The 19,661-nt window shown below is 36.5% G+C and overlaps 1 protein-coding gene across 1 annotated transcript; it reads right to left on the reverse strand.

Annotated features, from left to right (window-relative positions):
- Window positions 1–3,814: 3,814 nt before the first annotated feature.
- On the reverse strand, window positions 3,815–16,811 carry MNDA (myeloid cell nuclear differentiation antigen). Its single transcript, XM_033195503.1, has 7 exons — window positions 16,562–16,811; window positions 10,865–11,149; window positions 9,898–10,034; window positions 9,202–9,369; window positions 7,309–7,725; window positions 5,410–5,598; window positions 3,815–4,133 (listed from the first exon to the last, which is right to left on the reverse strand). The coding sequence occupies exons 2-7, from the start codon at window positions 11,127–11,129 to the stop codon at window positions 4,086–4,088; spliced, it is 1,224 nt and encodes a 407-aa protein (XP_033051394.1). The 5' UTR covers window positions 11,130–11,149; window positions 16,562–16,811; the 3' UTR covers window positions 3,815–4,085.
- Between the last annotated feature and the right edge of the window lie 2,850 nt (window positions 16,812–19,661).

Here is a 19,661-nt window from a genome sequence, read left to right on the forward strand (position 1 = left end):
ATAGAAGTGAAGTGATCATCCACCTTTCTTTGTTGTTGTTTCTGATCCTAAAGGGCAAGAATGTAGTCCTTCATCAATATTAATTAGCTATAACTTATTTGTTGCTACTGTTGTGAGGTAGTGAGCATAGTACCCAACAGGTAGTTTTTCAATCCACATCCCCCCGCCAGTACTCCACAGTGCCTTTTATTCCCACTTTTATGTCCATGTGTACTCTGTGCTTAGCTCCCACTTTAAGTGAGAACATGAAGCATTTGATTTTCTGTTCCTGCCTTAATTTGCTTAGGATAATGGCCTCCAACTCCATCCATGTTGCTTCAAAAGGACATGGTCTCTTTTTTTTATGGCTTCATAATACTGCATAGTATATATGTACTATATTTTCTTTATCCAGTCCGCAACTGATGGGAATCTAAGTTGATTCTATGTCCTTGCTATTGTAAATAGCGTGGCAATGAACATACAAGTGCACATGTCTTTTTGGTATAATGAACTTATTTTCCTTTGAATATATACCCAGTAATGAAATTGCTGTGTTGAATGGTAGTTCTGTTTTAAGTTATTTGAGAAATCTCCAAACTGCTTTCCACAGTGGTTGAACTAATTAACATCCCCGCCATCACTCTATAAGCATTCTCTTTTCTTGTCAGCTTTGCCAGTGTCTGTTGCTTTTTGGCTTTTTAATAATCATCATTCTGATTGGTGTGAGAGTATCTCCTTGTGGTTTTAATTTGCATTTCTCTGAGAAGTAGTGATGATGAGCATTATTTCATATGTTTGTTGGCTACTCATATGTCTTCTTTTGATAAGTGGCTATTCATGTCCTTTGCCCATTTTTTATTGGAGTTATTTGTTTTTTGCTTGTTATTTTAAGTTCCTTATAGATTCTGGATATTAGATCTTTGTCAGATGCATACTTTGTGAATATTGTCTCCCATTCTGTAGATTCTCTGTTTACTCTGTTGATAGTTTCTTTGCTGCATAGAATCTCTTTAGTTTAATTAGGTCCCACCTGTCATTTTATGTTTTTGTTGCAATTGCTTTTAGGGACTTAATCTAAAGATTTTTTCAAGGTGGATGTTGAGAGGGGTATTTCTTGGGTTTTCTTCTAGGATTTTTGTAGTTTGAAGCCTTACATTGAAATCTTTAATCCATCTTGAGTTAATTTATATATGGTGAAAGGTAAGTGTCTAGATTCATTGTTCTGCATATGATTAGTCAGTTACTGAATTTACTGAATAGAGAGTTCACTTATTGAATAGAGAGTTCTTTCCCTCTTGCTTGTTTTTGTCCACTTTATCAGATGGTTATAGGTGTTCAGCTTTATTTCAGAATTTTCTATTCTCCTCCGTTAGTCTGTGTCTGTTTTTGCACCAGTACCATGCAGTTTTGGTTTCTGTAGTCTTACAGTGTAGTTTGAAGTTGGGTAATGTAATGCCTCCAGTTTTGTTCTTTTTGCTTAGGATTGCTTTGGCTATTTGGGCTCTTTTTTGGTTCCATATAAATCTTAAAATAGGCATTTTCTAATTCTGTGAAGAATGACATTGGTAGTTTAATAGGAATAGCATTAACCCTGTAAATTGCTTTGGGCAGTATAGTCATTTCAACAATATTGATTCTCCCAATGCATGAGCATGGAACATTTTTTCATTTATTTCTGTCATCTCTGATTTCTTTCAGCAGTTCTGTGTAGTTCTTGTAGAGATCTTTCACCTCCCTGGTTAGCTGTATTCCCAGATATTTCCTTGTCTTTGTGGCTATTGTAAAGGGGACTATGTTCTTGATTTGACTCTTAACCTGGGTATTATTGGTGTATAGAAATGCTACTAATTTTTGTATGTTAATTTTGTATCCTGAAACCTTACTAAAATAGTTTATCAATTTTAGTAGCATTTTGGCATAGTCTCTAGAATTTTCTAAGTATAGAATCATATCATCAGCAAAGAGAGATAATTTGAATTCTTCTTTTCTTATTTAGATACCTTTTACATCTCTCTCTTGCCTGATTGCTCTGGCTAGGACTTCTATTACTAGGTTGAATAGAAGTGGTAAGGCTGGGCATCCTTGTCTTGTTCCTAATTTTAGAGGAAACACTTTCAACTTTTTATCATTGAGTGTGATGTTAGCTATGCACTTGTGATAATTGGCCTTTATTGTGTTGAGGTACATTCCTTCTTTATCTAATTTGTTGATAAGTTTTATCATGAAAGAATGTTGAATTTTATCAAATGCTTTTTTTGCACTGATTGAGATGATCATATGTTTCTTGTCCTTCATTCTGCTAACATATATTATGTATCAGATTGACTGATTTTCATATGATGAGTGATCCTTACAACTCAAGGATAGATCCCACTTTATCATAGTGTATAATCCTCTTAATGTGCTGTTGAATTTAGTTTCCTAGTATTGAGAATTTTTTCACCTATGCTCATAAGATATACTAGCCTATATATATTTTTTCTTGTAGTGTTCTTGTGTAGCCTTGCTATCAGGTAATATTAAGTCAATATTAAAAGAGTGTGAAAGTGTTCCCTCCTCTAATTTTTTTGAAATAATTTGTGAAAAGTTGGAGTCAATAATTCTATAAATGTTTGGTAGAATTCATCTGTGAAGTATTCAGATTCTTGGCTTTTTGTTGTTGTTGGAAGTTTCTTGATGACTGATTTAATCTCCTTGTCATTTGTTTTTTTTGCGGGGGTGGGGGGTTGTTCTGTTTCTTCTTAACTCAGTCTTTGTAGGTTTGGCCTTAATTTGTTTTTCTTTTTTCAGTTCCCTGAGGCATTTGGTTGTTTACTTGAGAGCTTTCTTTTTTAAGGTAAATGCTTATAACTATAAATTTTCCTCTTAGAACTCCTTTTGCTATATCACATACATTTTAGTACATTGTGGTTTCATTTTCATTTGTCTCATTTTTTAAATTACCCTTTTAATTTCTTCTTTGATCCATTGTCTATACAGGAGCATGTTTTTAAATTTTCACATATATGTCAGTTTTCCAGTTGTTTATTTGCTATTTAATTAGGTTAATATAGGTTAATTCTATAATAATCAGAAAAGATGCTTATTTTAATTTTATTCTTCTGGAATTCATTAAGACTCGTTTTGTGACCTAGAATGTGACATGTTGTGGACAATGCTCCATGCGTACTTGAGGCAAATGTGTATTTTGATGTTGTTGTATAGAATGTTCTGTTTATTCTGTTTATATCTGTTAGGTCCATTGGTGTATTGAGTTGTTGATGTCTGCTATTTTCTTATTGAATACTGCCTGGATAATCTCTTCATTATTGTGAGTACTGAAGTCTCTTACTATTACATTGCTGTATATTTCTTCCCTCAGATCTGTGAATGTTTGTTTTATGTTTTTAGTTGCTCTGATTTTGAATACATATGTATCTACAAATCAGATAAATGGAATATGATGGATATGATAACCCACACCAACTAAGGAGGGCAAGTGTCTTGCATATATTGGTACCTTTATGCAAATCACCATTGTTGTCCCCTTCAGAGAAACCAATTACCCCAACGGCCCACTTCTGGAGGACATAATTGCATAGAGGAATCCTTTCCTCTAGATCTATTACTTCCCTAGGCCACAGTGTTTGTTCATTTAAGCATGGGCTACATAAATTTAGTCACAGCCTTTATTGAGGCCTTATCCTCTGGAAATCACAATATAGACTCCAGTGTGGATAAGGCCCCATGAGTCTCTCCCCATCTCTAGAATGTGCTTCACAGTGTACAAAGTACTCAGCCTCAAGCAGCTCACTACTGACCTTAAGAGAACATATACAAGACTTTGGGAAAATAATGTCCTTCAAAAAAAGATATTTTATTTTTTACCTTATGAAAGTCATAAATGCAAAATTTAATATCTAAAAAAAATGGAAGGGTATAAGAAGAAAACTTTATTCCAGAAAGCAACCTAATCTATAACTCAGATATAAAAGCTCTTAATATGCTACAGTATATCTACTGAATCCATTATTTAAATGAATTACTGAAATTTACAAAACCACAGTTATTAACAACTTAATTTTTTAAGCAGAAGTTATTTGTTGCATTTCAGCTTGCATATTTCAGTTAACATTCATTGATCCTTCCTTGTTTTTCTTGGCCTTGACGACCTTTAAAGAGAGATAAGAAAGACATAATGAAACCCTACATACTGATATGAAGCTCTGCTTATGGTTCTTCTTTCACCGGCATGTCTTTTCTTCCCATTGGCTACATTATTCTCCTTTTACCCTATGAAAGCTCATTAGTCACAAAGTTATGAAGATCTATCTTCAAAAAACTCATTTTCCTCCCATTAACTAATCCCTGTTTGTCTTTTTCCTTCCTGAATAGATTTTTGAAATAAACTTCTGTGGTATCCTGGTTAACCAGGTGCCCAATTTTTTAAAAGTTTCGATTTGTAACATTTGCAGAGTCTGGCGGTATACATATTTTTCACATGGCTGATTTCAAACTACCACATGTTTAACAAGCAGTGCATATAATTCCTGAATTTCTAACAATAAGCTGTCTTTAGTAAGGATATGAGTGAACTCCAGCACAGTACTTCTAATAGATATCTCTGCCCCAAGCCTAATTGTTCTGTAATGCAACTCCATAGATAGACATCGGAATATTTTTTGCTAAAATGTCAAAGTGATCAGGCATTCTTCTGCATAATTTTGTTTCAGTTTTTCATGTATTTTCAACAATAAAGTTCCCATTAATTTACTTTTGTAAAAGCCACACTTCTGTTTCTTTTTTATCTTTGGGTCTCAGCAGTCCCTTTTTTTTTTTTTTTTAAATCTTTGGGTCCCAGAGTCTTCTGTATCTACTGAATTTCAGTTGCACAGAACTCATTATGCTGTGTCACGCTTTTGGAATTTTCATGTATCATTTCCTTTGCCTAAAAGTCCCTCCAGTGTCTTTACCTTCCTAAAAAAATACTATCTCCCACAGTTCAGTTTATTATGATGTACCAGTCTGTGAGATAATTAATATGTATGCAGTGTCTGAATGTTTAAACCATTCCAATGAAATGGAGACTTCCATTATTTTAGAGGACCAATGAAACTATGTCTCCAATATCAGCCAACTAGTGCTTGTTAAAGGCAGGATTCAAATCAGATCTGTCTTATTCAAAGCCCTTGCTCTTAAGCCCTATGTTCCCTGTCCCTAGACACATCTTTAAATCAATTAACACTAGTATTATATCCTTTCTACAGCTGTATGAATGCCTTTACCTTAATATCCTTTTGAAAATCCTCCAGTTACAAATGCATTGTTTAGGTTCTCCTTTCACTGGCTGGACTCTCTGAGTAATACATGAGGAATCTGGTGTTCCCAAAGCCTAAGCCAAATTATTTGCCTCTTTAGCAAACTCATTCTCCTCTACCCAGTTCCCACCTTGATGAAGCTGTGACTTCCACACACCAGTTTCAGCTTGCGGTTAACTGTTCTCAGTTGAAAGCAGAAGAGTCGAAGTTTATCTCCTTTCTCACACTTGATATTGTGCCATTTTCCATTCCCCACTACATCCATGGATCCTGTATTATCTTTTATTTCATAGATTGTGTTCTTCTTGTGTATGCTTTTCTGCAAAAGAAGATTAACATCCTGTTTCTGAGAGGATTATTAGTATCGTATACATGAGAAAGAGCCTCCTGACAAAGTTAATGCAATATGCGCGAGAGGAATGACAGGTACATATCATACATGTGGCTTGGCCTGCCATCTCACAGGGCCCATCTTTTATTATCCAACAATTTTTTCCTGCTTAAGGTATTTTTCTTCCTGCAATTTTACAACAATAAATATTTCCCTCTTTTTCTCCTGCTACCACCTTCAGATCAGCTGAGAGTAAATAAAGCACCTAGATACAGAGGAATCAAAAATTCCTATAGGACTTCTTGACTTATGGTCCTGTGGAAAACCAACTGTAGGCTTTCTGCAATTATTCAATCAGTAGATTATAAGGAATTTCATTTTATTATTATTTTAATTTTTTAAAATTTCAATAGCTTTTGGGGTACAAATGGTTTTGGGTTACATGGGTTAATTATATAGTGGTGAATTCTGAGATTTTAGTGCACCCATCACCCAAGTAGTGTGTACATTATACCCAATATATAGTCTTGTATCCCTCACCTCCCTCCCAGTCTCCCCCTTCTGAGTCTTGAAAGTTTATTATATCACTCTATATGCCTTTGTGTACTCATAGCTTCGCTTCCCCTTATCAGTGAGAACATACAATATTTGGTTTTCCACTCCTGAGTTACTTTGGATTATGAGGAATTTTAAAGGAAAAAATGTCTATGACACAATCATTCATTCTTTTTCAACCTTCCTCATTACTTATTTTTTTCCAATATCTTGGCCCCATTGACCTAGATCCCTCCATTCATACTCTGTAGTTTCTCACACACTATTACTCATCAATTCAGTAATTGTATTTATAAGCAAGATCTCTTAAAGACAGTGTGAGAAAATGTGGAGGTAAATTTAAGGGGCTATCTTGGAAGACATGTATATAGGGTTATAAAGCAGTCAATCATATAAAATGTTAGTTGAGTTCATAGAAATGTGTAATGTTTTAGAGTGGAGAAAGGGATGGAATGCATTGTCCTAACTAGCATCTTGAATTTGGACATGGACATATCAATAAAACTCTGTGCCTTGTAATTATTTTTTTTGTAAATAATATGATGAGATTGCCTTATCCTCTAAGTATCATGGAATTCAATATATCGCAGTTGTTCAACGCTGTCTTCAAAAATAAATGAATAAATAAATAAGACAGAAGAGCAACAGTACAAATGTTTGGATTGTATGGATAGCTGTTGAATGTATTTGCATTTATGAGCATACCAGCCAATCCACTTATTACTCCAAATATATGTCACAACCAGAGTTCAACCTTGGTAGCACAACTCATTATTTAAAATAAATTTATCAAAATTCAAAGTAAAATTATCAGTGCTCATTGGGATGGAGCTGAAAGAGATGATGTTATTAGCCTGCTCCCGTTGATTTGGACCCTCTATAGTCCTCTAGTTCATTGTGGCTGACAACAGATCGTTACTGCTAATATTTCTTACTAACTCTTTTTCAAAGTCCCTACATTTACTTTGGTGTAAGAAGTTAATAGGTCACTTAGTCCTATTTCCTATTTTGTGGGAAAACTTCATCAGTATCTCTAGTCAATATAAATTATTGTGTTCCAATATTCAGTCAGTAAGCAAAGTCTGACAAGACGTTTAGTTCCAGGTGATGGTAGAGAAAATTAAAACAAAATTAAGGGATTACCTTTTGTAACATAAACAACCCATACACCATTGTTCCAGATGCTTGCTTGTAAAGTTGACTGATCTTGGGAGTTTTATTTGCTATTTCGATAATTCTGTTTGGGACCTCAAAATTTTGATCAAAGTCAGACACAGATGATGCTTCCTTTATTTCCATTACTCCTTTACATTCAGAGTAATCAGATATGGTAATGACCTTCTTCCTCATGAATTTCTCTTTCAAGCTGATGTCGAAGACTTTCACATGGAAATATTGAGTCTTACTGGCCACTGTAGCATGAAACATTGTGCTTTTCCCATGTTCTGGGGACTCATATTTAAATGGCGCTGTTGCTTTCAGTACCATCACTGTCACTGGGTCCTTTTGGGGAACATTTCTTCTTGCATCCACCTGACATTGGGCCGGGGTTTGCTGGTTCTGTGTTGGGCAGACACAAGAAAATAAACTTAAAACTTTGAGCAGGAGGCTGGACGTGGTGGCTCACGCCTGTAATCCTAGCACCTTAGGAGGCCGAGGTGGGTGGATCACGAGGTCAGGAAATCAAGACCATCCTGGTTAACACCGTGAAACCCCGTCTCTACTAAAAATACAAAAAAATTAGCCGTGCATGGTGGTGGGCCCCTGCAGTCCCAGCTACTGGGGAGGCAGAGGCAGAATGGCGTGAACCCGGGAGGCGGAGCTTGCAGTGAGCCGAGATCGCACCACTGCACTCCAGCCTGGGTGACAGAGCAACACTCCGTCTCAAAAACAAACAAAACAAAACAAACAAACAAGAAAACAAAACAAAACAGAACAAAAAACTTTGAGCAGGAATACAAAGTCACTCTGCACGAGTGACTCTGCAGAGCTTTCGACCCAACAACTTTCACAGATACGTGGAGCTGGGGGCTAGGCTAGACAGGGATTGCTGAACTGAAAGGAAAGGCACCTGAACTGGTATAGTTTAGCTAGTGAAAGTCTAAGGTAGCAGACAACAGGCTTGGAAATTAAATCACCCTCATTGACTCAGAATAATCTTCCTGAAGCAAAGCATGATTATCTACATGAACAATCTAGCAGTAGATGATGAAAGCATTATTGTGAAGAAACTTTAAAGAAAGATTAGAATATAATAACAAATCCAAATATCTCCTCTACCTACTTTTTTTTGATTAAATCTGATAATTTAATCAAAGACAATCAACAAAGTGAAAACAACTTGGATAGCATTAAAAATGAAGAACCATGCCCACCACAAGCCTCAAACATCATTAGATGTTCTAATGATCAAACATTCATTAGAAATTCTAATGATCACTAGTGTACTCTACCATTTTGAGGACCCAGCTCCTTTGTTTCTTCCCAAGAAACAGTGCTGTTACAAGTGGAAAGACTTGGCCTGGCTCAGCATATAAGTAGTCTCAGGTAGAGGATTTCTGGTTAGAGCTATGTCCTCGACAGCATTTCACAGTGGCTAGAATGCTAACAACAATGAAAAAAGGACAAGTTTGTTTATCTCTTGTCCTCTCCCCACAGTGGCCTGGCCTATTTGAATTGCAGCAGAATACTTTTCTGAAGAGAACGTTGCCAGATCTGTAATAGGAAGTGTGGGAAGCAAAGATGAGCCATGGGCTTGTATGTACTAGTACTCGAAGCCAAGCTACTTACCTGCACAGACCAGAAATGCTTAGTGGTCTGTCTTGGTGTTTTACACACAGTGATCACCTGTGGGTAATTGGACTTTACTTGCATGTGGCTTCTCACCAATGTAAACAAGTTATCACAATATAGAAAACAGTTTTCCCACAGCAAATCAGTAACATGAAGAGTTATGCATGAGAGTAACAATAGTAACAGTGGAATGCACTGTGACTGGGTTAAAAAAATGGAGAAGAGGACCAGGAAAGAGTGTACCTGAGTAAATGAAGTGTTGGATGGAGTTGATGATGAGGTCTGGGGTAATGGGGAATGATCCGTGGCTGCAGATGTGCTGGCTCCTGAGGGACATGGAGGCTCACTCTGCTCCTGGGGCACCTTATTCCTTTTGGCTTCAGTCTTTCCTTTGTTCAGAGTTTTTCTTTTCTGAAAGCAGTTTAATTTTCCTGTTAATGGGGTTTAGTATGAAAAGAAGCAGAGCAAGTTTTCATTACAACGTAGTAAGTTCTATTTATATTGGATGGGATGTCCTTGGAAACCCCAGGGAATTACAACCTCTCACTTGAAGATATGGACAATAGATAATATTGGGCGTGGAATGTTGCACTAAAAAAGAGACAGATGATTTCAACAGATGCATTACTGTTATCACCACTGTGGTGTGATGAGAAGAGCACTGGACGTGGAATGAGAAAATCTAGATTTGTGTAAGGATGGGCAAGATGTATATCAAATATGATTATTACCACATTTGTATAATGCAGATAATATATTTATGTCACAGAAATTTTTTACTACATTTTTATGATGCCTAACTCTTTACCCATCACAAAGATGATCCATAATTACTAATTTGGTAAATCTAAGCTGTGTTGAGATATTAGTGAAGAGCCATGTGCCATAGCAGAGTATCTTCTGTGGGACTTCAATCCTGCTCCTCTTTCTCAAGCTTACCTGAGCTACAGGAATCCTCTCTCCTACTTCAGATGTCAACGTGTTTCTTGCGGTGGGTGCAGGTGCCGCAAGACCCACTTCTTCCTGGTTTATTTTTTTCATTAGAACTTTTCCTTGTGCTTTCATTTTCTTAGCAACTGACAAAAGAAAAGAAAAAGGGCACAATAGGCCTAGACTGGAATAGCTTATCTAAGACAGCTAAAGCAGTTTCAATATTACCTGCTGTCAGCTCCTGCATGAGAGTTCAGATTTGCCTGTTACCTCTACTACATTAACCCAGCCTGGCTGCTAGGAGGCATGGTAGGCATAGGCACTGTCTCATTCTCCTCAGTGCTTTCCTCACTCCTCCCCTGTGCAGTGAAAACATGCTTCCTGTCCTGTGAATTCCATGTGCCTCAGTCATGTTCTCCTACCATTTCTTTTAAATATCTAAGGCTTTCATGATGCTGACAGGCTGGTCATGTTCTGTGCAATATCTGTTCAAATGACAGAAATATGACCTGAAAGGAAATATGATCTGAATTGTAATGTGGCAAAGTGCTAATATTGGCTTTTGAATTTAAAAAAACAGTGATTTATATTAAGTGGAAAAATTCTATACTTCTCTTAATAGAACTATTTGCTGTGCAAATTGGTTAAATATGAATATTTCAAATAAAATACATTTTAAAAAGTAGCTTTTTTTCCCTGACATTTCTAATTTACTGAAACCCTCATCCTCTCATAAATTCCTGTCTTTGGTTTTTTATCCCTACCCCAAATACATTCTTCTAAATCTATCGATCTCTTTTATGTGAAACAGAATGTTCTAAATTGCGAACTGGTCAGTCTCTGAGGTGCCAACATCCCCATGACTGCTGAGTTATAAATTGGGAAAGGGATGTACCAGCTATGACCAAGGTGGGGTTCTACTCAAGGCTGGGGAGACTCAAGGCAGAGTAGCCATGTGCAAGATTTTCCCTATTACCTTTTGACCTCTCTTTTCGAAGATTGTTGACAAGGTTTTTAAGTGGTGGCATGTCTTTGGCCAGTTCTATTAGTTTGTCTACACAGGCAACACCTTGGAACTTTTTTTCCATCAGATCTGAAATCTGAATTCTGTTGTATTCCTGTTGCATTTTTGCAGTTAGTCCTAAATCACAGGCCAGTAAGGACTTAATTGTTTTAAAATGATACTCATCCATGAGCTCGAATCCTTTCAGCAAAATAATTTTCTTGTATTCATTCACCATTTCTGAAGTTATAGCTTGGCCTATAAAGTAAAAATGACACACAACATTACATATTTATGCAGACAATTTTAAAAAATAAGATATACTTTTGTGAGTGAGTGTCCCAGGACAAAATGTTGTCCTTGGATGTGTATAAGAAAAAGGAACAAAGTTACCAGCTGTGTCACTGTGAACAATGGATCAAGACTTGCTTTATTAAGAGGTTCAGTGAAGTTCTTCCCTTTTAATGTTGGTTGTTGAGTTGGGTCAGCGGTGTATGTGGTGAAATGATGTTTGGAAACGGGTAATCGTTGCAGTATTTATAGTATGGGTTTTGTGGTGTCAAAGTCCCTGGTTCCCCTTCTGATACTTTACGGGGGCCTCAGCCTATCCTTCAATGCCTACTTCTTGGTTCCTGACTTTTCCCATAACCACTATGACCAAAGTGGCCTAAGTATAAATGGGCTGCAGCTGCTTACCTTATATGAATAACCTTCTGCCACAGCACTACACTTCTTTTTTTTTTTTTTATTTATTTATTATACTTTAAGTTCTAGGGTACATGTGCATAACGTTTATATCATGTATAACTCCCCATGCAATCCCTCCCTCCTCCCCCCTCCCCATGATAGGCCCCAGTGTGTGATGTTCCCCTTCCCGAGTCCAAGTGATCTCATTGTTCAGTTCCCACCTATGAGTGAGAACATGCGGTGTTTGGTTTTCTCTTCTTGTGATAGTTTGCTAAGAATGATGGTTTCCAGCTGCATCCATGTCCCTACAAAGGACGCAAACTCATCCTTTTTGATGGCTGCATAGTATTCCTTTGACAAACCTGACAAACACAAGAAATGGGGAAAGGATTCCCTATTTAATAAATGGTGCTGGGAAAATTGGCTAGCCATAAGTAGAAAGCTGAAACTGGATCCTTTCCTTACCCCTTATACGAAAATTAATTCAAGATGGATTAGAGACTTAAATGTTAGACCTAATACCATAAAAACCCTAGAAGAAAATCTAGGTAGTACCATTCAGGACATAGGCATGGGCAAGGACTTCATGTCTAAAACACCAAAAGCAACGGCAGCAAAAGCAAAAATTGACACATGGGATCTAATTAAACTAAAGAGCTTTTGCACAGCTAAAGAAACTACCATCAGAGTGAACAGGCAACCTACAGAATGGGAGAAAATTTTTGCAACCTACTCATCTGACAAAGGGCTAATATCCAGAATCTACAAAGAACTCAAACAAATATACAAGAAAAAACAAACAACCCCATCAAAAAGTGGGGAAAGGATATGAACAGACATTTCTCAAAAGAAGACATCCATACAGCCAACAGACACATGAAAAAATGCTCGTCATCACTCGCCATCAGAGAAATGCAAATCAAAACCACAATGAGATACCATCTCACACCAGTTAGAATGGCAATCATTAAGAAGTCAGGAAACAACAGATGTTGGAGAGGATGTGGAGAAATAGGAACACTTTTACACTGTTGGTGGGATTGTAAACTAGTTCAACCATTATGGAAAACGGTATGGCGATTCCTCAAGGATCTAGAACTAGATGTACCATATGACCCAGCCATCCCACTACTGGGTATATACCCAAAGGATTATAAATTACTCTACTACAAAGACACATGCACACGTATGTTTATTGCGGCACTATTCACAATAGCAAAGACTTGGAATCAACCCAAATGTCCATCTGTGACAGACTGGATTAAGAAAATGTGGCACATATACACCATGGAATACTATGCAGCCATCAAAAAGGATGAGTTTGCGTCCTTTGTAGGGACATGGATGCAGCTGGAAACCATCATTCTTAGCAAACTATCACAAGAAGAGAAAACCAAACACCGCATGTTCTCACTCATAGGTGGGAACTGAACAATGAGATCACTTGGACTCGGGAAGGGGAACATCACACACTGGGGCCTATCAGGGGGAGGGGGGAGGAGGGAGGGATTGCATTGGGGAGTTATACATGATATAAACGTTATGCACATGTACCCTAGAACTTAAAGTATAATAAAAAATAAAAAATAAAAAAATAAAAAAAACAAACAAAAAAAAAATAAAGAACTTAAAAAAGTAGAACTAAACCTAAAGCCATCAAAAGGAAGGAAAAAAGAAAAATTAGAGGTAAAATTGAGATTGGAAAAACAATAAAGAAAACCAATAAAAACAAGAGTTGGTTCTCTGAAAATTTGAATAATACTGACAGAACTTTAACTGAATTAACATAGAAAAAAAAGGAGAATCAAATAATAAAATCAGAAACTAAAAAGAGAACATTACAACAGATTTCACAGAACTAAAAAGAATTATAAGAGAATACTTTGAACAATTGTATATCAATACATGGGATAACCTAAATGAAATGGATAAACAGATAAATTATTAGAAAAATACAACCCGCAAATTTTGAATCATAAAGAAACAGAAAATCTGAACAGTCATTATGACCAGTCAGGAGACTGAATCAGAAGTCAGAAACCTCTCAGTAAAGAAAAGTCCAGACTAAGTGGTTTTACTGGCAAATTCCACCAAATATTTGAAGAAGAATTAAGACCAAAATTCCTCAAAGTCTTTCAAAATTTGAAAAGCAGGGAACACTTCCAAACTCATCGTATAACTCAGCATTATTCTAATACAAAGCCAGACAGAGGAGAAAATTACTTCAACACAGTAAAGTCTATATACAAAAACACCATAGCTAACATTATTCCCAATGGTAAGAGACTGAAAACATTTCTTTTGCTCCTGAAAGATCAGGAAAAAGACAAGGATGAATTTTTGTTCACTTCTGTTTGAGATAGTACTGAAAGTTTAACATCCCCTCCCCAAACAATAGACAAGAAACAGAAAATATAAAATATCCAAATAAGAAAGAAAAAAGGTAAATTAAAAATTTAAAAACTCTAACTCTTCATATATGTTTAATCATACAGTTTTGTGCATGTATGTTTTTAATTATTATATCTCATTGTAGTTTCTATGGGTTTGACTTGCATTTTTCTAAAGATTATTGCTGTTAAACATACTCATATGTGCTTACTGGCCATTTGTATAGCACCTTTGAAGAAATGTCTATTCAAGTTCTACATTCCTAAAATAAGTGAAAGCGTGATCTCAAATAAAGGTATGTACATATATGTTCATTGGAGCATTAATCACAACAGAAAAATGTGAAAGTAGTACACATGTCCTTCAATGGATGAATGAATAAAAAGAAATACGGTTTCTTATGTATTTTATGGTAAATACATAAAATGGAATATTATTCTACCCTAGGAAGAAAGAATATTCTGACACATGATACAGTACAACATGAATGGACTTTGAGAACATGAAATGAAAAAAGCCAGTCACAAAAAGCACATGTATACTGTATGATTAAATATATATGAAGAGTTAGAGTTTTAAAATTTATACAGACAGAAGGTAGAATGATGTTTGGCAAGCTCTGGAGGAAAGGGAAATGGTGAAATTGTTGGTTAACGGATTTAGAGTTTTAGTTTTGCAAGATGCAAAAGCATTCTGGAGGTTGGTTGCACAACAATATTAATGTATTTAATACTACTGAACTGTACACTTAAAAATGATTAAGATGACACATTTTATGTTACATGTTTCTTAACACAATTAAGAGAAAACAATTATTATATTCAAAGCTTTCAGAAGTTTGGCAGTGAAACTATCCATACCCACAGCTCTTTGTGAAGAACTACTCATTATGTAAAGAAATAAATCTAAGAAATGTTGGAGGCCAAAAGGGAAGTAAGATCAAACAAATACTTTAATTAGTGTTTTTACCATCTTAAGTAAAGCCAGAGTCAAAGAAAAGAAAACAGGAACGATGTGAACATACTCTTACAGTTGAAGTTTTATGTTTGGGGAAACAGAAGACGTGAGAGTTTGCTAACGGGCTTATCTTTAAGGAGAATATAGATTTTTTTTTAAAATTAGAAACTTGACAAGAAAGGAGAAGAAAGCACAGAATAAGTGGTATAAATTGAAACAAACCAAGATGGCAAAACCAAGTTAAAATATATACCTTTATAGAATGTGCATATCTGGACTAAACTCATTAACTAAGAGGAAAAATTTTCCATTTGGATTAAAAATAAATCCAGTCATATGTTGTTGACAAAATACAAATAAAGTATAAGGTCACTTAAGTTTGAGAAACAGCTGGAAAAAGTTATATTCTTCAAACTTTACCTTCAAGAAAGACATTTTAGGAAAAATAGTGTAGCTTAAAATAGGCTTTAGTCAATAAGTATCAGCACATAGTTTCACTACATAATGGTAAAGTATGCAACCTGTAAAAAGATATAATAATTTAAATTATATGTATAATCTGTTATTACTTTAAAAGATAGCATATAGAAATTTTTTCTTCTCTCTAAACACACACATAACATATATACTTGGATGTACATATTCTATGTAAAAATACATGGTAGAAATCAAAAGAACTACAGTGAGAAATTAACAAAATCACTATTAGAGTTGGCAATTTCACCACCTCTCTCAGTTACTGAAAGAACAAGGTAAAAAAAAATAGCTTAGATTTGATGATTTAGATTTTTCAAACATAATTAACAAGCTTACTTAAGAAACTTTATCTTGCTTAAATAGAATTTGGAATCCAACACTTATAAACTCTTCTCAAATACTCATGAAGTAATTAGAAAACATCCATTATGTACTAAGCCATAAAAAAGTCAAAATGTATCCAAAAGTAGGTAATATATAATTGATTCTCCCTGTCTTCTTGTTATATCTTGCCACAAAAAATCTGCTTTACTCAGTGATGATAGTTATCTATCACTGAGTAAAGCATAGATCATTTGAAAAAGAGAAATACTTCTTCTTACACTTGCTGTAAAACGAAGTATGAAGTGAAACTGATTCATGAAAATGTAAAGATTATTTTTGAGTAAATGCTTGTAAAATTGAGAAATTAATGTGTGCACATATCTATGCTCTTTAATATAGAGATAAAATCATATAATAGAGATTTATGTCCTTGTTTATTTTTTATTAAATATTACTTCATAATAATTTTCTCATGGGACTGTCTTCTCTTTTAACTTAGGCCCAAACCCAGTCACCAAGTTTCCTAGTCATCCTCTAGCCAAGAAAACCAAGTATCTCCTCTAAATATCAATTTATGCCAACAGATACCTAAGAATTAATTTTAAAATTTGCTGTAGACAAAATACATTTTTTGGTTCATACCCCAATTGTGGTAGAATAAAAGATACCTATTTTCTACCTAGACAGGTAAAGCATTCAGTTCTCAGTTTTCTGAATATGATTGATACAACACTTCTGGTCTCAAGCAGTCCCGTAACTAATTCTCCACTGAGATGGTATGGTTATCAACTAGATACCTAGATCTTTCTCTGAAGAACTTCCCAGAAATCTCACCTTAATGGATACTTTTTCCACAATAGTCTTCAGAAATCCTGGAGTCACTGTCTTGCTTAGGACGGGATCACTGTCCGTAAAGCTTTGGAGAGAGTAAACTGTAGACTATTATAATCTTGTAAAGGGCTGAGAAATGAAAGCTAACAAGGAAAAATGGCACTTGTTAGAGCCTCTCTAAATCTTGATTGTAGATGGCCTTCTCACACTGTACTAACTCCTAACTAGAAAGAAGTTACATAATCATGGAACAATTTTGAGGCCACGCCTATCAGCCTTTGTAGCTTTCTATTTCAGATGTCAGAGAAAGTGGTCTGTTCCTCCTTGTAAAAAGTAATCTCAGTCACAAGGAGAAATGAGAGCAAATGGTGCTTCTTCTTTGCTTTTTTGACTTACAAATACTTGCTGAAAGGAGTTTCAAAGTCAGAACTTTCTTATCAAGCTAACTTACGTTTAGGTCATTAGAAACCAGTAGCCCCTTGAATAAGGATCTTAATATCAATTGGGAAAGGCAAAACACCAAGGTTTCTCCCTCCTTTCCTGTTCACAGAGTGGCAGGAGCAGGAAATCTTGGTAGAGATGTCTATTGCTACCAGAACTTGACTTCATCTCTTGGATAGGGGCAGGTATACCATGAAATTGTTTTTGTTTAAATAATACCTACATATTCACTCAGTTATTATTATTAATAACTGATATACCTGGAGCTTAACAGAGGCAGAAAGTATGTAATATGAAGGATTTACATATGAATATGTAAATCCTTACTCAAATAATTTGAAAGAGTTTCATACGAGTTGCTCTCTTGAGTATAATAACTGCCTTACCTTATTAAATTCATGATTATTCATGCTTTTTGCATTATTCATGGATACTTGGTTTATATCATGATTGAAACCTTGAAAATTCTGGAAGAGCACTGAAACTCTGGAATGATAGGGGGCCTGATAAACCCTTTGTACTGCAATTCATTTTTCTGTGAAGAACAGTGGATGCACTACAAAGTATCATAACTCTGAATTGTCAAATGAATGGTATCAGTTAGCAGACAGTGCTGTGTTACGAACTAGTTGATCTGTAAGCAAAATGTGATCATGACTGGAAAAGGATCCCAAAACAGCTAATAGGGGAAAATGATCCAAGGCCATCGACAGAGAAGAATAAAGTTGATTGTCTTAATCCAAACCAGCAGCATAGAGAGAGTTAAAGTGTGGATATGGAAACTGTCTAAACCCCACTAAAGCAGGAGTAAATCAGAAAAACCAAGAGGATCTAGAATGACAGCCGCTAACACATGTGGGTGTTCATTGTTTCAGTTTCTCACTTATGCTGATGCTTTGAGCAGGTCTTAAGGTAAAAGGTAAAGAGGAACACAAGGAAAACTCATCGGGCGCCCCACTTCAGTGTTTGGGAACCAAAAGAACTCATGACAGGAGTTACCATGTTTCAGGACGGCTTTCTAACTTCATATGGTTTGGCTCTATATTCCTACCCAAATCCCATCTTGTAGCTCCCATAATTCCCGCATGTTGTGGGAAGGACCTGGTGGGAGATGAATGAATTATGGGGGCAGGTATTTCCCATGCTGTTCTCATGATAGTGAATGGGTCTTATGAGATCTGATAGTTTTAAAATAGTTTTTTAAAAATGGGAGTTGCCCTGAACAAGCTCTCTCTTTGCCAGCTGCCGTCCATGTAAGATGTGACTTGCTCCTCCTTGCCCTCCACCATGATTGTGAGGCCTCCCCAGCCAGTGGAACACTTGGGTATGTCTTTATCAGCAGCATGAAAACAGACTAATACAGTAAATTGGTACCAGGAGTAGGGCATTACTGAAAGATACCAGAAAATGTGGAAGCAACTTTAAAACTGGGTAACAGGTAGAGGTTGGAACAGTTTTCAAGACTCAGAAGAAGACAAGAAAATGTGGGAAAGTTTGGAACTTCCTAGAGACTTGTTAAATGTCTTTGACAAAAATGCTGATAGTGACAGAAACAATAAGATCCAGGCTGAGGTGGTCTCAGATGGAGATGAGGGACTTATTTTGGGAACTGGAGCAAAGGTGACTCTTGTTATGTTTTAGCAAACAGACTGGCAGCATTTTGCCCCTGACCTAGAGATTTCTGTCTTAGAGCTTGAGAGAGATGATTTACAGTATCTGATGGAAGAAATTTCTAAGCAGGAAAGCATTCAAGATGTGACTTGAGTGCTGTTAAAGGCATTCAGTTTTAAAAGGGAAACAGAGCATAAAAAATTGGAAAATTTGCAGCCTAATAATGCGATAGAAAAGAAAATCCCATTTTATGAGGAGAAATTCATGCTAGCTGCAGAAATTTGCATAAGTAGGGAAGAGCTAAATGTTAATCATGAAGACAATGGGGAAAGTATCTCCAGGGCATGTCAGGGACCTGTGTGGCAGCCCCTCTCATAACAGGCCTGGAGCTGTAAGAGGAAAAAGTGGCTTCATGGGCCAGGCCCAGGGTCCCTGCACTATGTGCAACCTAGTGACTTAGTGCCCTACATCCCAGCTACTTCAGCAGTGGCTGAAGAGGGCTACTGTAGAGCTTGCAACATGGCTTCAGGAGTGCAAACCTCAAGTCTTGGCAGCTTCCACATGCTGTTGAGCCTGAGAGTGCAGAGAAGTCAAGAATTGAGGTTTGGGAACCTCTGCCTAGATTTCAGAAGATGTATGGAAACTACTGAATGTCCAGGAAGAAGTTTGCTGCAGAGGCGGGGTCCTAATGGAGAACCTCTGCTAGGGCAGTGCAGAAGGGAAATGTGGGGTTGGAGCACCTACACAGAGTCCTTGCTGGGGCACCGCCTAATGGAGCTGTGAGAAGAAGGCCACCATCCTCCAGACCCCACAATGGTACATACACTGATAGCTTGCACCATGCACCTGGAAAAACCACAGACGCTCAACACCAGTGTGTGAAGGCAGCCAGGAGGGAGGCTGTTCCCTGCAAAACCACAGGGATGGAGCTGCCCAAGACTATGGGAACCCACTGCTTGCATCGATGTGACCTGGATGTGAGACAGAGTCAAAGGAGATCATTTTGGAACTTTAAGATTTGACTGCCCTACTGGATTTTGGACTTTCGTGG

The sequence above is a fragment of the Trachypithecus francoisi genome, unplaced genomic scaffold (assembly GCF_009764315.1).
Source record: "Trachypithecus francoisi isolate TF-2019V2 unplaced genomic scaffold, Tfra_2.0 Lachesis_group5, whole genome shotgun sequence".
Taxonomy (NCBI): Eukaryota; Metazoa; Chordata; class Mammalia; order Primates; family Cercopithecidae; genus Trachypithecus; species Trachypithecus francoisi.